The 17,641-nt window shown below is 43.7% G+C and overlaps 1 protein-coding gene across 1 annotated transcript in view; it reads left to right on the top strand.

The window, feature by feature from the left end:
• PPIL4 (peptidylprolyl isomerase like 4) overlaps positions 1–17,641 on the top strand; it is a 37,175-nt gene that overhangs the window by 3,101 nt on the left and 16,433 nt on the right. Inside the window, exons 3-7 of the mRNA XM_056566767.1 lie at positions 9,306–9,370; positions 9,682–9,799; positions 11,248–11,390; positions 17,150–17,246; positions 17,357–17,473. Coding sequence (XP_056422742.1) covers positions 9,306–9,370; positions 9,682–9,799; positions 11,248–11,390; positions 17,150–17,246; positions 17,357–17,473 — 540 coding nt within the window. The remainder of the gene's footprint in view (positions 1–9,305; positions 9,371–9,681; positions 9,800–11,247; positions 11,391–17,149; positions 17,247–17,356; positions 17,474–17,641) is intronic.

Raw genomic sequence — 17,641 nt, 5'->3', positions numbered from 1 at the left:
ATTTTCCAGTTTTTCACAAAATTTTCAAACTCACAATTTTTCAGAGACCAGTTCAGGTTTGAAGGGGATTTGAAGGGTCTTCATGTTAGAAATACCCCATAAATGACGTCATTATAAAAACTGCACCCCCAAAGTATTCAAAAGGACATTCAGTAAGTGTTTTTAAGCCTTTAGGTGTTTCACAGGAAAAGCAGCAAAGTGAAGGAGAAAATTCTAAATCTTCATTTTTTTACACTCGCATGTTCTTGTAGATCAAATTTTTGAATTTTTACAAGGGGTAAAAGGAGAAAATGTATACTTGTATGTGTAACCCAATTTCTCTTGAGTAAGCAAATACCTCATATGTCTATGTAAAGTGTTCGGCAGGCGCAGTAGAGGGCTCAGAAGCGAAGGAACGACAAGGGGATTTTGGAGAGTAAGTTTTTCTGAAATGGTTTTTGGGGGGGCATGTCGCATTTAGGAAGCCCCTATGGTGCCAGAACAGCAAAAAAAAACAACAACAAAAAAAAAAATCCTTATGGCATACCATTTTGGAAACTAGACCCCTTGAGGAACATAACAAGGAATAAAGTGAGCCTTAATACCCCACAGGTGTTTCACGACTTTTGCATATGTAAAAAAATATATATATTATTTTTCACTAAAATGTTGGTTTTCCCCCAAATTTCACATTTTTTTTAAAGGATTAATAGCAGAAAAGACCCACAAAATTTGTAACCCCATTTCTTCTGAGTATGGAGGTACCTGATAAGTTGACCTGAAGTGCACTACGGGCGAACTACAATGCTCAGAAGAGAAGGCGTCATATTTGGCTTTTTGAGAGCAAATTTTGCTCGGGGGGGAAGGTCGCATTTAGGAAGACCCTATGGTGCTAGGACAGCAAAAAAGAAAACCCACATGGCATACCATTTTGGAAACTAGACCCCTCACAGAATGTAATGAGGGGTACAGTGAGCATTTACCCCCCCACTGGTGTCTGACAGATCTTTGGAACAGTGGGCTGTGCAAAATTTTTCATTTTCACGGACCACTGTTCTAAAGATCCGTCAGACACCTGTGGGGTGTAAATTCTCACTGTACCCCTTATTACATTCCGTGAGGGGTGTAGTTTCCAAAATGTGGTCACATGTGGGTGTGTTTTTTTATTTTTATTTTTTTGCGTTTGTCACAACCGCTGTAACAATCAGCCACCCCTGTGCAAATCACCTCAAATGTACATGGTGCACTCTCCCTTCTGGGCCTTGTTGTGCACCCCCAGAGCACTTTGCGCCCACATATGGGATATCTCCGTACTCGGGAGAAATTGCGTTACAAATTTTGGGGTGCGTTTTTCCCTTTTACCTCTTGTGAAAATGAAAAGTATAGGGCAACACCAGCATGTTAGTGTAAAATTTTTTATTTTTTTACACTAACATGCTGGTGTAGACCCCAACTGTTCCTTTTCATAAGGGGTAAAAGGAGAAAAAGCTCCCCAAAATTTGTTAGGCAATTTCTCCCGAGTACGGCGATACCCCATATGTGGCCCTAAACTGTTGCCTTGAAATATGACGGCTCCAAAGTGAGAGCGCCATGCGCATTTGAGGCCTGAATTAGGGACTTGCATAGGGGTGGACATAGGGGTATTCTATGCCAGTGATTCCCAAACAGGGTGCCTCCAGCTGTTGTAAAGCTCCCAGCATGCTTGGACAGACAATTGCTGTCCAGAAATGCTGGGAGTTTTTGTTTTGCAACAGCTGGAGGCTCCATCTTAGAAACACTTCCGTACAATAAGTTTTTCATTTTTATTGGGGAAGGGGGGTGGTAGGGGGGGCAGTGTACGTGTGTATATGTAGTGTTTTACTCTTTATTTTATGATAGTGTAGTGTAGTGTTTTTAGGTTACATTCACACTGGAGGCAGATTACACTGAGTCTCCCGCTAGGAGTTTGAGCTGCGCCAGAAAATTTGCCGCAGCTCAAACTTGAAGCGGGGAACTCACTGTAATCTGCCGCCAGTGTGAATGTAGCCTGTACATTCACATGGGAGGGGGGTCAAAACTACAACTCCCAGCATGCACTGACAGACCATGCATGCTGGGAGTTGTAGTTTTGCAACAGCTGGAGGCACACTGGTTGGAAAACCTTGAGTTAGGTTCTATGACCTAACTCAGTATTTTCCAACCAGTGTGCCTCCAGCTGTTGCAAAACTACAACCCCAGCATGTACTGATTGTGTAAGGGCATGCTGGAAGATGTAGTTATGCAACGGCTGGAGGCACGCAAGTACAACTCCCAGCATGCCAAGACAGCCTTATGCTGTTCCTGAATGCTGGAAGTTGTATGGTCCTCCAGATGTTGCAAAACTACAACTCGCAGCATGCCCAGACGGCAAACTGCTGTCTGGGCATGCTGAGAGTTGTAGTTTTGCAACATCTGGAGGGCTACAGTTTGAGACCACTTAGTGATTTACAACCTGAACCCCCCCCCAGATGTTGCAAAACTACAAGTCCCAACATGCCCACACAGCAAACAGCTGTCTGGGCATGCTGGGAGTTGTAGTTTTGCAACATCTGGAGGGCCACGGTTTAGAGACCACTGTAAACTGTGGCCCTCCGAATGTTGCTAGGTAACAACTCACCTAGCAGGACCCGGATGTATTGCTGCTGCTGCCGCCGCCGCACGTGGGGGATCCCCGCATGGAGGATCACGCTCCGGGATCCAGGTAAGGGACCTTCGGCGCCGACCTTCCCTGGACAGTCCCCCGTTTTGCCAGGACACCGATAGGTGGGCAAAGCGGGGGAACCGAACTTTAACCCCCCCCTCCCCTGGTCTGCTATCGGTCGGTCGCTCGGCCGACCAATAGCAGGGATAGGAGGGGTGGCACCACTGCCACCAAACTCCTATCCCGTCAGGGGGATCGAGGGTGTCTCGGACACCTCCGATCCCTCTTATTTTCCGGGTCACCAGTGACCCGTATGACCCGGAGTCGCGTAGATCGCAGGTCTGAATTGACACGTAGGTCTATGGTGTCAGGTGGCTCGGCTGTGGACGGATGAGTGGGATCATGGGAGCTGGGATATGCAGATCACTCGCTGCAGCCGCTTCCTTGTGCTGTGGCAGTTACTCAGTGCTGTCAACTCATCCATCCAGGGCCGAGCCACCTGCCACTATAGACCTATGTGCCTGTGAGCACCAGCACCCGTGCCAATCTGCACAACGCTATATTTCATCATAGCAGTCTAATGTATATGGAATGAATATGATGAAATATAGCGTTGTGCAGATTGGCACGGGTGCTGGTGCTCACAGTGCACCCGGCCTGGTAGATATACCTGCAGTCTTCTTAGGTGTTTGTTCCGTCTATGTTGTGGATATCCTGGCACATAGGTCTATGGTGGCAGGTGGCTCGGCCCTGAATGGATGAGTTGACAGCAGCGGGGATGTGGGATCGCGGATATGTAGATCACTCACTGCGGCCGCTTCCTCGTGCTGTGGCAGTTTACTCAGTGAATGGTGGTCCGCTGAGCAGGGGAATCCAGCGCTTGAGAATGAAGAATCAATCATTGTCAAGAGTTAAAAAAGGCAAACTGGATTCTTGGGCGATAGCTAATAGCCAGACACATTTCAGGGAGAACCCCCCCCCCCCCTTTTTCAATGGCAAAAGTGGGAATGAAAAAGGGGGTTCTCCCCGAAATGCGTCTGGCTATTAGCTATCACCCAGCAATCCACTTTGCCGTTTCTAATGCTTGACAAGGATTGATTCTCCATTCTCAAGCGCTGAAGTCCCCTGCTCAGCGGACCACCATTCACTGAGTAACTGCCACAGCACAAGGAAGCGGCTGCAGCGAGTGATCTGCATATCCCAGCTCCCGTAATCCCACTCATACGTCCAGAGCCGAGCCACCTGACACCATAGACCTACGTGCCAGGATATCGACAAAGACGGAACACACACCTAAGAAGACTTTAGGTATCTCTACCAGGCCGGGTGCGCTGTGAGCACCAGCGCCAATCTGCACAACGCTATATTTCATCATATTCATTCCTTACACATTAGACTGCTATCAACCACAATTGTATTTACAGCGCTGCTACTATTTTTACACTATTTTTATTATACATCATTTTACAAGTGTTTCTAACTCTTTCCTTGTCAAAGACTGGTACCATCTTTTTAAAACCATTTTTTATGTTGCAATATGCTATACTGCTTTTAACCTATATGTATCATTATCTCTGTAGCAAGGGCCCTGCTCAGAGACTGAAGTTTATTACCGACTATATTGGCAATATATCTGAATAAAGCACATGATATTTAGATACCAGCCACATCTTCCATCTCATTCTTTCCCACACGAGCACAAAATACTAACTGTGCCTAGAGGTCTGAATTTCTCAATTTTATTACTAGTTTATTTTGGTACTACGGGTAAAGTGTATCTCAGCACCTCGACCCAGTTAACCTGTTGGGGACCACAGCACCGATCATCCTAAAGGATAGGAGTGAGGTGGCAGGGGTGCCACCTCCTCCTATCCCCTACCGTTTGCCGATCAGGACTGATCGGTGAATCGCAGGGCGGGGGTGAATGTTCATTTCTCCCCGCTCTTCCCGCCCCTGGCAGGGCAGAGCGGGGGAAGATGGCGACGATGTGTGAGGGGCCTGTGGATGTGCAGGGACCGCCGGCGCTGCTTACCTGGCTTCACGGGGGGTGGGGTGTACCAGGCACCATGGACCGGTGGCTGACAGGAGGCACAGGCAAGTGGAGGCAGCGGCGGTGGTTTTCCAGATGCAGCAGTGAAGATTTCAGTAAAGTGATCTTCACTGCTGTATCTAGGAGTTTCAAAACTACAACTCCCAGCATGCCCAGACAGCCTTTGGTTGTCTGGGCATGCTGGGAGTTGTAGTTTTGCAACATCTGGAGGGCCACAGTTTGGAGACCGTAGTCCTTCCAGATGTTGCAAAACTACAACTCTCAGACTGTCCAGGCATGCTGGGACATGTAGTTCTGTAACATCTGGCACTTCGTATATTGCAGAACTACAAATCCCAGCATGTTTGGAAAGTCTCAGCATGCTGGGAGTTGTAGTTTTGCAACATCTGGAAGGACACTGTTTGGAGACCACTATACAGTGGTGTCCAAACTGTAGCGCTCCAGATGTCAATTCAAAGCATGCCGAGACTGTCCAGGCATGCTGGCAGTTGTAGTTTGACAACATCTGGCCCTTCATATGTTTCCAAACTACAACTCCCAGCATGCCTGGGCAGTCTGGGCATGATTGGAGTTGAAGTCTTGCAACATCTGGAGGGCTACAGTTTGGAGACCACTACACCGTGGTCTCCAAATTGTTCTCCTCCAGTTGTTGCATAACTACAACTCCCAACATGCCCTTCGGCTATCTGGGTATGCTGGGAGTTTTAGTATTGCAACAACTGGAGGCGCACTGGTTGGGAAACATTGTCTGTTTCCTAACTCAGTGTTTCCCAACCCGTGTGCCTCCTGCTGTTGCAAAACTATAACTCCCAGCATGCACTTACAGACCATGCATGCTGGGAGTTGTAGTTTTACAACAGCTGGAGGCACATGGGTTGGGAAACACAGCGTTAGGAAACACAGTGGTGCGGAAACACTGCGGTAGTCTGTTACCTAACTCAGTGTTTCTCGATCCCAACCAGCATAACTACAACTCTCAGCATGGTCTGTCAGTGCATGCTGGGAGTTGTAGTTTTGCCACCCGCCCCACACACACACACATAATTGTACAGGGTACATTCAGATGGGCGGGGGTTTACAGCAAGTCTCCCGCTTCAAGCCTGAGATGCGGCAAACTCACTGTAAACCCCGGCCCGTTTGAATGTACCTTAAAAACACTACACTACACTACACTAACCCTAAATAAAGAGTAAAACACTACATCCTTACTGTCGTGCCCCCCCCCCCGCCCCCAAATAAACAAAAATGTCTTGTACGTCAGTTTTTCCAAAACGGAGCCTCAAGCTGTTGCAAAATTACATCTTCCAGTGTTACCGGACAATCATTGACTGTCCAGGCATGTGAGTTTTGCAGCAGCTGGAGGCACCCTGTTTGGGGAAAACTGACGTACAGTATTTTTGGCGGAGGAAGCAAGTGTAATGCTTGCATCTGGGTACACCTCTATGAAAATGTCTCCCTTCAGAGCCCTGTCTTATTTTAAGTCCAACAGTTTAGGGCCACATATGGGTTATCCCCCTACTCGGGAGAAATTGGCTTACACATTTTGGGGGGGCTTTAACCCCTTTAAGAAAAGGTAAAGTTGGGGTCTACACCAGCCTGTTAAATTACATTTTTTACACTAACATGCTGGTGTTGCCCCATACTTTCATTTTCATAAGAGGTAAAAGGAAATAAAGACCCACAAAATTTTAACACAATTTCTCCTGAGTACGGAAATACTCCATTTGTGGGCATAAAATGCTCTGCGGACGCACATCAAGGCTCAGGAGTGAGAGCGCACTATGTACATTTGAGGCCTAAATTGGTGATTTGCACAGGGGGGGCTGCTGGTTACAGCGGTTCTGACATAAACGCAAAAAAAAAAAATACCCACATGTGACCCCATTTTGGAAACAACACCCCTCACGGAACATAACAAGGGGTATAGTGATCCTTAACACCCCACAGGTGACTGACACATTTTTGAAACAGTGGTCCGTGAAAATGAAAAATTTAATTTTTCCTTTGCACAGCCCAATGTAACAAAGATCTGTCAAACGCCAGTGGGGTGTAAATTCTCACTGCACTGTTCCTTGAGGGGTGTAGTTTCCCAGATAGTGTGCCATGTGGGGTATTTTTCACTGTTCTGGCACCATGGGGGCTTCCTAAATGTGACATGCCCCCCAAAAACCATTTCAGCAAAATTCACTTTCCAAAAGCCAAATTTCGCTCCCTCCCTTTTGAGTCCTCTAGTGCACCCGCAGATGACTTTACATCCACATATGAGGCATTTTCTTACTCGATAGAAATGGGGTTTAAAATTTTGGGGGTCATTTTCACCTATTACCCCTTATGAAAATGAAAAATTTGGGGTAACATCAGAATTTTAGTAAAAAAATAAAATAAAATAAAAAATTTCATTTTCACGTCCAACTTCAACGAAAAGTCGTCGAACACCTGTGGGGTGTTAAAGCTCACTGTACCCCTTATGTTCCTTGAGGGGTGTAGTTTCCCAAATAGTATGCCATGTGGGGTGTTTTTTGCTGTACTTGCACCATGGGGGCTTCCTAAATGAGACATGCCCCCCAAAAACCATTTCAGCAAAATTTGCTCTCCAAAATCCCATTGTTGCTCCTTCTCTTCTGAGCCCTCTACTGCGCCCGCAGAGCACTTTACATCCACATATGAGGTATTTCCTTACTCGAGAGAAATTGGGTTACATATTTTGGGGGGCTTTTACCCCTTGTAAAAATAAAAAATATGGGTCTGCAAGAACATCATGTTAGTGTAAAAAATTAAAATTTCGAATTTTCGCCTCCACTTTGCTGCTATACCTGTGAAACACCTAAAGGGTTAACAAACTTTCTGAATGTCATTTTGAATACGTTGAGAGGTGCAGTTTTCATAACGGGGTCCATTATGGGGTATTTCTAACATAACATAAAGACCCTCAAATTCACTTCAAAACTGAACTGGTCCCTGAAAAAACAGATTTTGAAATTTACTTGAAAAATTGCTGCTGAACTTTGAAGCCCTCTGATGTCTTCAAAAAGTAAAAACATGTAAACTTTAAATTGCCAACATAAAGTAGACATATTGTTTATGTGAATCAATATATAATTTATTTGGTATGTCTATTTTCCCAACAAGCAGAGAGCTTCAAAGTTATAAAATTGCAAAATTTTCAATTTTTCATGAAATTTTGGAATTTTTCACCAAGAAATGATGCAAGTATCAACAAAAATTTACCATTAACATAAAGTAGAATATGTCACGAAAAAAAACAGTCTCTTAATCAAATTCATAAGTACAAGCATCCCAGAGTTATTAATGCTTAAAGTGACAGTGGTCAGATGTGCAAAAAAGGCTCTGGTCCGTAGGGTCAAAATGGTCTCAGTCCCCAAGGGGTTAAACTATACATTTATAGTGTTCAGCTCCCCATCCACTTTTTAATTCATTTTATGTGGAATCAGTCCTATCAGACTAATCTGAACCATTTCTATGAGGAGGTCAGGTATGGGTTGGACCAGCTGGTTCCAAGGTAAAAGCTCATGGGTTGAATCAAATGAGACATTGATGCTAATGGCAAAAACATAGTTTTGCCTCTATACAAATCTCTAGTCAGAACACCCATGGAATACTGTGTACAATTTAAGGCATCTGTGTATAAGAACATGACTAAACTGGAACAGGTCAGATGAGGGTGGCCAAGGTCACCTTCGCTGGGAGGAGTTGTGCAGGTGTAGCTATGTGATGAGACGACGACATGTTTCACGTCACTACAGCGCTTCTTCCGTCCTTTTTCAGGCTGAAAGAATAGTTGAAAAGTAAAAAGGGCCAATTACAATTCTGTCAAATATAAAATATCCAGTAAGTTATACTTTCTAGGTACGTTTGATGTCTGTGCTTTCTTTGGGATGAGACATGCACAGATTAAGGGGAGTGACGACAAGTCTGGAAAAAACTGTCCCCTTTACTAGTTCTGAACAGCATGCCTCTTTAATGTTGCTTTCTCTCTCTCTGGTCCATCCACTGAAAATGCTGAGAAGAAGTTGTCCACTCTCTATAAAAATACCCTTCCCTTTTGTAATGGTTACCCTATAGCAGAAGCTAATCAGCCTACCAGCGCTTTCTTCAGTATGCACATGTAAATAAATGTCTCTTTTAGATGGGTGGCTTCCAGCAGAAAATGAGCGCCAATCTGGCTGACCTGCACTCATTTACAGAGCCCTGACAAGGCATGTTTACTCATGTAGCCGGGCCACACAAACAATTGCTGGATTATTTGTGCGATCCTTCAAAACCATGATTATTGACCACACGTCCCTGATAATTTTATTGGCTTCAAAAATGATCCAATGAGCTGTTAAATGAGCTTAATGGCTGATCGCTGCCCCTTTTACATAGGCAAGCTATAAAGAATGAGCGCTCCTAGCAATGTTAGTCAGTTTTTGGGACTAATTTTAACTTCAGATCATAAAAAAAAATAAAAAAATACAAAAAGCTGTTTTTGAATGCAGAGACAAAATAATATTCTAAGTGAGCTGTTTGTTGTATCTGGAACAACATTTATTCATTGTCATTTGACCTTGAAAACACTACTGTGTGGTATTCACGGTGTATATTTTTCCTTCATAGCGAGATTTTATCATACAGACTGGGGATCCTTCGGGGACAGGCAGAGGAGGCGAGTCTGTCTTTAGGTATGTAGTTCAGTTTTGTTGATTTTAATGTTTGTTTTTCTCCCACCAAACCATAGAATCATTATTCTGTTTAAGTTTGTAAAAAATAAATAAATAAAAAATAAATACAATTTTCAGATAAGCTCACAAAACAATTATTATTTTCTTTGTTCTATATAACATCTGCTTAGCTTTTTACTGCTTGGGGGAAAAGTATAGATATTTGCTTGATGGTGTCTGGAATTGTTTTGGTTTAATACATTACTGTACAAATCTTCTTCATAGCAAAATTTTGAGCTCCATATTGTTTTGTTTGTAACCTATTATTACAGTAAGTTGTATGGAGAACAGGCACGTTATTTTGAACCTGAAAAAGTGCCACGAATAAAACACAAGAAGTTGGGAACAGTGTCGATGGTGAACAATGGCAGTGATCAGCATGGATCACAGGTGAGAAGGGAGACCCTGGGTAACATATACTGACCAGCCAAGGCATTGAAACCAGAAGCCTAATATTGTGTAGATCAGCTTGTGCTGCCAAAGAGCTTTGACCCATTGGGGCATGGACTTTACAAGACCACTGAATTTTGGAAACTGTAAGGGTAAGGTCACACGTAACGGATCCACAATATATTTTACGCTGCGGTTTCGCCCAATAGTGTGCCTCCAGCGGTTCACCCCCCCAGCAATCAGCCGCTACGAGCAGCCACACTGGGACTGTTTTTGTAGCATGTACCACAGAAGTTTTATTGGATTCATATCTAGGGAATTTGGAGGCAAAGTTAACACCGTAACCTCTTTTTTTTTTTTTTCATATTCCTTAAACCATTTCTGAACAATTTTTGCAGTTTGGCAGGGTATATTATCCTTCTTAAAGAGGCTACTGCCATTAGCAAGTACCGTTGTCATGAAATGATGTGCTTAATCTATGATACTGTTAAGGGACATGGTCTATATCAAGGCAGCGTCAACATGAATGCCAGGACCAAGGTTTCTTAACAACCCATTGCCCCTAGCATTACACAGTCTACACCGGATTACCGGCTTGCCTTCTTTCCTTGCGCATTCTGGAGCCATCCTATCCCCAGATATAAAATGAACATATTCATTCAGCAATACACATGTGAAACCAAAAATAGTTCAGGGTGACCTAATTTGGTATCAACATACTTTCCATTTACCAAAAATAAAGAGTTGGGGGTCTGTCACTACACCTAAACTCCAAGCACACACCTTCCTAGGAGACACACTGCCTCAGTCGGACACCTGTGCTTCACTGTGGTGGTGCTCAAACATGTAACATAGCATATGAAAATCCACGTGAAAGAAGGTGATAATGTAGCACTCATCATTCCTAGAAACGTATCGTCATTTTGTTTGCACAAATATACATGCAGCAGGGGGCTGCAGATACACAACAGCTACGCTACCTGGCCAGGTAGTGCCCCTGTTGTCAATCCACAGCTCCCATTAAATTTGTTTGTGCACCAAACAAAATAAACAATAAGAAGTTTCCACAAGCGGTGAGTACCGCATCTTGTTCTTCTTAACACAAGTGGATACTTTAGATTTAGGATGTATATCATACTTATTATTCTGTTAGGGTATTTATGCGTCCATATTTAAACAAACACTCCATATATGTAGGTTTTTTTATGAAGTTGGCCCTAGTGTGTACATGCACACCTGTGACATACATTATGGGGGAGATTTATCAATACCTGTGCAAAGGAAAAGTTGCCCATAGCAACCAAGCGATCTGATTGGTTGCTATGGGCAACTGGGCAACTTTTTCCTCTGGACAGGTTTTGATAAATCTCCCCCTATAATTTTATATTGTAAGTAAGTATAAAGAAAATAGAACTAATGAATAAACCTGCATATGTCTTTCTTTACAGTTCCTTATTACCACCGGGGTAAATCTGGATTATCTAGATGGGGTGCATACAGTGTTTGGAGAAGTAACAGAAGGATTGGATGTGTTGCAGAAGATCAATGAGACATTTGTGGATAAAGACTTTGTTCCTTTCCAAGACGTCCGGTATGTTAAACAAATAGTTTTTTATTCTACTCCATAAGGGTTAAGGACAGGACATCAGTCTGTGTAACCAGAAAACCTCCATATGCAAATTTCTTTGGCCCCTCAAGTTATATTGGGTCCAGGTTACATTATTAACTAGAGATGAGTGAATCGAAGGTGACGAACCCGAATTCGTTATGAATTTCATGAAATATTCAATACTAATGTGAATATCGCTGCGATTCTATCACGAGAATCGCTTCATTTACTGCGGTCCAGGCTCCAGGGCATCTAAAATGGTGGATCCACTTGTAAGTATATGGAGCATGGAACGCTGGGAAGGCAAGGTGGAAAGGGAAGTAGGTGGGATGACCCTGAATCACATGCAGGATGCAGCCTATCAGCAGATGTGATGTCACAGCCCTATATATTCGGCAGCCATTTTGCGGCTCGTCATATCATTCATTACACTGCAGAGAGATAGGACGGACATCACTGTGTGTGTGTGTGTTACACAGAAAAGCTTGTTGCAGCAGCGTTTCACCTCTTAGTCACCTCAGCCTTCTGTAGGACACAGACCACAGCATTTTTGCACAGAAATTAAATTATTACTGCAGCGATTAACCCCCTCAATCACTGTGAACAGCATTGTATTACAGAAAGGGGCAGAGAGCTGTGTGTTGCCTCAGCTGCAGAAACGTTTTCACAGGAGGGAGAAATAATTTTTTAGGGCAAATCTGTGTCTTTGCTCCACAACAACTGGTCTGCTGGTTATACTAGTCTGTAGATGGTATAAACCATACCCAGCAGTCCATTCCTAATAGTATTTGAGAGAGAGTCTTTTTGCAATTTTGGATTTAGTACACAGTGACTGTGTGCTCCAGCATTTTTGTGTACTGCTGGTGCTGTGGGCAAATTTTTTTTGTTTTTATGCATACTGTAGCGCAATTTTCTGCCCTTATAAGTGCATACCACATACCTACATCTAAGTAGTGTACTATTTTGTACCTGTTAATCTGTCAAGGGCCTACATACTGTGAAAGGACAGCCAAAAGTAATAAACGGCTGGTGTTTTTCTCCAATACGCTTTTTTTTAAGCATACTGAAGTGCATTTTTCAGACCTCATAAGTGCATACCAAATATCTACATCTAAGTAGTGTACTATTTTGTACCTGTTAATCTGTGAAAGGACAGTCAAAAGTACACACATGCTGCTGTTCTAGACAAATACGGTTTTACACGTAGTGAAGCCTATTGAACTCCCCTCATATACGCACTAAGTATGTCAGGCAGAGAAGTGCCAGGATGTGCACAGAGGAGTGGCAGAGGCCTAAATCCTTCAGGCAGAGGTCGCAGCAGGGGGCAAGTGGCAGCAGGAGTCGCAGCGAGAGGCCTGATCTCCCGGTATCCGCTTGTGGTCGTGTCTCAACCAGCAACCCATCTGCTGTCATCGATTGGTTAACATGGACATCCACTTGATCACAAGTTACATATGATACCCCCAGTTAACAGTCGGTGGGTTCCTCAGACACAACCCTTAGTTGGCATGGCCCGGAGCAGTCCCTGTCCTATGCTGTTCCCTCCCCTAAAGAAGTATGTTATGATGTGCGTTCAGCGCCACTATTCAGTGAGGACAATCTAATAGAGGGCAGTCAGCAGCTACTGCCCAGCCAAGAAGTGGAGGAGACATCTTCCGCTTCCCCCGCTAGATGGGCAAGTAGTCATGAGGAGAGTGACGTGGGAGGTGGAGTTGCCAGGGTTCAGGGTCCTGAAGCAGACACTGTTGAAGAACCTGAGGAGGACATCAATGACAAGCAGACACTTGATGATGAAGCCGATCGCATTTGGGAGCCGGATGAAGAAGGGGCTTCATCATCATCATCATCATCAGGAGAAGAAAGTTGCCCGTGAAGCAGCAGCTGTGCCAGCAAGGTGGAAGCTTGGTTGGCAGTCAGCATGGTGGCAGAAGTGGAAATTCTGGAGCCAAGTGTGCCCGGAGGAGACCAACTGCTTCGCGGCAGCCTACCTTCCCGGGAGGTAGTGGAACAGGGGTTCCTGGAGACCGCGGCAGTAGCAGTCAATTAGTGTGGACTGTTGGTGGGAAAATCAGCTACTTGGCGGTGTGGCTGTTTATCAAGCATCCGGAGGAGGTTCACATACAGTCATGGCCGTAAATGTTGGCAGGCGTGACATTTTTCAAGAAAATAACGTATTGCAAGTAAAAAAGGTTTTGCTATACACATGTTTATTCCATTTGTGTGTATTGGAACTAAACCAAAAAAGGGAGTAAAAAAGCAAACTGGACATAATGTCACACCAAACTCCAAAAATGGGCTAGACAAAATTAATGGCACCCTTAACTTAATATTTGGTTGCACACCCTTTGGAAATAATAACTGAAATCAGTTGCTTCCTATAACCATCAATAAGCTTCTTACACCTCTCAGACAGAATGTTGGACCACTCTTCCTTTGCAAACTGCTCCAGGTCTCTCTTATTGGAAGGGCGCCTTTTCCCAATAGCAATTTTAAGACCTCTCCACAGGTGTTCAATGGGATTTAGATCTGGACTCATTGCTGGCCACTTCAGAACTCTCCAGCGCTATGTTGCCATCCATTTCTGGGTGCTTTTTGATGTATGTTTGGGGTCATTGTCCTGCTGGAAGACCCAAGATCTCGGAGGCAAACCCAGCTTTCTGACACTGGGCTGTACAGCGCCACCCAAAATCCATTGGTAATCCTCAGATTTCATGATGCCTTGCTCACATTCAAGGCACCCAGTGCCAGAGGCAGCAAAACAGCCCCAAAACATCATTGAACCTCCACCATATTTCACTCTAGGTACTGTGTTCTTTTCTTTGTAGGCCTCCTTCTGTTTTTGGTAAACAGTAGAATAATGTGCTTTTACCAAAAAGCTCTATCTTGGTCTTTTGATTTGAGTTGATTTTGGCAACATGTAGTCTTGCTTTTTATGTCTCTGTGTCAGCAGTGGGGACCTCTTGGTTCTCCTGCCATAGTGTTTAATTTTGTTTAAATGTTGACAGTTCGCGCTGACACTGAAGCTCCCTGAGCCTGCAGGACAGCTTCAATATCTTTGGAACTTGTTTGGGGCTGCTTATCCACCATCCAGATTATCCTGCGTTGACACCTTTCATAAATTTTTCTCTTCTGTCCACGCCCAGGGAGATTAGCTACAGTGCCATGGGTTGAAAACTTCTTGATAATGTTGCGCACTGTGGACAAAGGCAAATCTAGATCTCTGGAGATGGACTTGTAACCTTGAGATTAGTTTAGGTTTCGCCAAATGGTTGGTTTTTCTAGTCATCTGACAGGAGAGGAGGAGCAGCCAGAGGAGCTAGAGGGTTATGAAGAAGGCGAGACAGAGGACCCAGACACACCATGGCAGTATGCAATGGAGTTGGAGGCAGGGAGTCTCTCCGAGTCACTTGCACAATGAAGATTTATGGTAGCCAGTGCTACCATAAAAAGTTGCATGCATGCTCACTTGCTTGCGAAGTGACAGCCAAATTGTCACCATTTGGTAGCGGGATGACTTCTGGATCTCCACCGTATTGGACCCTTGCTACCGCCACAAAATAGGGGCCTTTTTTACACCCACGAAGAGGTAGGACAAAGTGACCTACTACAGAGGCATCCTATGTAGTCAGTTGGCCAATGCTATTGGCGCCATCATCCATCCTCTCGCAGGTCTGAAGCTGTACCAGTTCCCTCAGCAGCAGCCTGAGTCTACAGTCGCGGAGTCTGAGTAGCTTTCTTCACCCGCATAGTGAAACAACTCATCAGCAGCAGGTAGACCTGGAGCAGGGCCTGAACCAGTAGGTGGTGGCATACCTTGACATGCCCATGCCAACACACCTCTCTATATAGATGCATCTTTTAATCTTAGGGATTGTGAAGCTCTAGCGTCTACTCATGCTGCTGCCAGCTCATGGCTGTGTCATGCAGCAACTATTTGGTCTCCTCATGCTTCAGCCACCTCCAGGCTGTGCCATTCAGATACTATGGTCTCCTCATACTGATGCCCCCTCCAGGCTCTGTTATTGTGCTGACATGTGACTCCTTGTTATATTTGGTCTTTTGTACCCACATGCCGGGGCCGGGACACTAAAACTTGGGAGTTTAAATTTTATTTTCAAAATCCTCAATTTCTATTTCAAAATCTCAAATTTCAATGGTCTTCTCATGCTTCTGCCAACTCTAGGCTGTGCCATTCAGCCAATATATGGTTTACTGATGCTGCTGGGCCTGGGCCTAAAACTTTTTATGGTAGCACTAGCTACCATAAATCTTCAATTGAAATTTCAAAGTTCATCTTTTAATCTTTGGGATTGTGAAGCCCTAGTGTGCTGCCAACACCTCTACTCTGTCATTCAGCCACTATATGGTCTCCTCATACTGATGCCGCCTCCAGGCTCTGTCATTGTGCCGCTCTATGGCAGTGATTCTAAAAGCGATGCCTGTAATCTGCATGCTATTCTGAATAACAGTATTATTTCACTACCCCAGCACACTACATATGCATGTTAGAACAAAGCAAAGTGTTCTACACCCCTATGGAGGGCGTCTGTAGGCCAGAAATAGCAGTTTTAAATATAAATTCGCCACAAATAAATTCGGATTGGAAGTCATTTTTTCGGAAAATGCAGCAAATCGGCCGAATCAAATTTTTCAAAAGTTCGCTCATCTCTAGTATTAACTTTAAAATGCTCTTTTCTAGCCTCTTGGAACTTGAACCCATATTCAACATACAGCCCTTATCAGCGAAAGATCCTGCCAATCTCTGTGCACGTTTCACACTAGTAGCGCCTCTCTAAAGTAAAGTTAGGCACTGCTGTATGCCTATGCCATGACTCCTTTGGGTGCCAGGTGAGAGTGGTGCCTGGTTGCTGCAGTAACCTGGCTCCATCTCTACACAATGTTCAGAGCCAAGGCTTTTGGCTCCCATACTTTATAGTGCAACCACCTGGACGTGCAATTAGTGTGCTGGTTTACATATACTTTATTTATTGCTTTTCTAGTTGATGCAGACAACAATATACTTTTATATACGACAGGTTTAGTCTCATGTGTAGAGACGGTGATACCACCTTTTTTTGCTGTATTCCTTTTTGATATTACGCAATTTTAACAATTTTTTTGTATTGTACATTCTACGGAATTAATAAAATTCAACACTTAATGTGTTTTATAAGTGACTCCGCTTTTTCTCTTTGGTTTTTGTTATAAATGCATGGAGTTCACATTAATACGGCTTACACTCATACCTGGGATATATGAGGGTTAATTTGCCATTATGTTGGCATAATCTTACACAATTCTCCTCTCCCCAGGTTACATTGTCCATTTTTGTTATATGGCTCCCATACTTTGCAAACATCCAGGAGGCAGTGCCCTGCCAATCAGAAATTGATAGCATATCCTACCTATAGGCTATCATCAGGAAAACCCCTACAAAAATCTGTCCTGGTCATATGATAGACACAGGTGCAGAACTGGTTACAATTAGAATAGTTTAGTTTACCATTTTACAAGTGTGGACATTTTTCTACAACAAAAATCAGTCTAGTTTTTCAACAGATGTAATTTGAGATAAATATTGTCGATGGATGTGATATTTTCTTTACTTTGACATATAAAAGGCATATACAGTTATATAATGGAAACATGAACATAAGCAAATATATTATCCAGTGTATTTTCAGTTGAACACTTTTTGATTTAAGATTAGGAGTCTTTTAACCGTTAATTTGTTTTGATAGCATAAACCACACTGTGATTCTGGATGACCCATTTGACGACCCGCCAGGCCTCCCCATACCCGATCGTTCCCCAGAACCTACAAAAGAGCAGTTAGATGTAAGTAATGCAGTACTGCAGTTATTCATCCCTCGTGTGGGGTGGTTCACCTTATATATCATCTCCTTTATGATAATACCATTGTAACAATTTTCTTAATAAAATCCCAGAGTGGTCGTATAGGTGCCGATGAAGAAATTGACGACAATAAAGGAAAACCAATTGAGGAAATTGAAGAACAACTGGCTGAGAAAGAAGCTAAGACCAAAGCTGTTCTTTTGGAAATGGTAAGGACACACTTTGGAAAATAATTATAACTTACCCATTAAAAATTTGGATGGGTAGTCATTTAATAAATGTCTTTCTAAATTTGTATCTCTCAGCACCCCGTCTGTTCACCCATTGGCTAAGTGCTAATTCTTCTAAATGATTCTTCGAGTCTAATGTCATAAAGT

This window comes from Hyla sarda, chromosome 3 (genome assembly GCF_029499605.1).
Source record: "Hyla sarda isolate aHylSar1 chromosome 3, aHylSar1.hap1, whole genome shotgun sequence".
Lineage (NCBI taxonomy): Eukaryota > Metazoa > Chordata > Amphibia > Anura > Hylidae > Hyla > Hyla sarda.
Note: the sequence above shows the minus strand (reverse complement) of the source record. Positions and strands in the feature narration are given on the sequence as shown.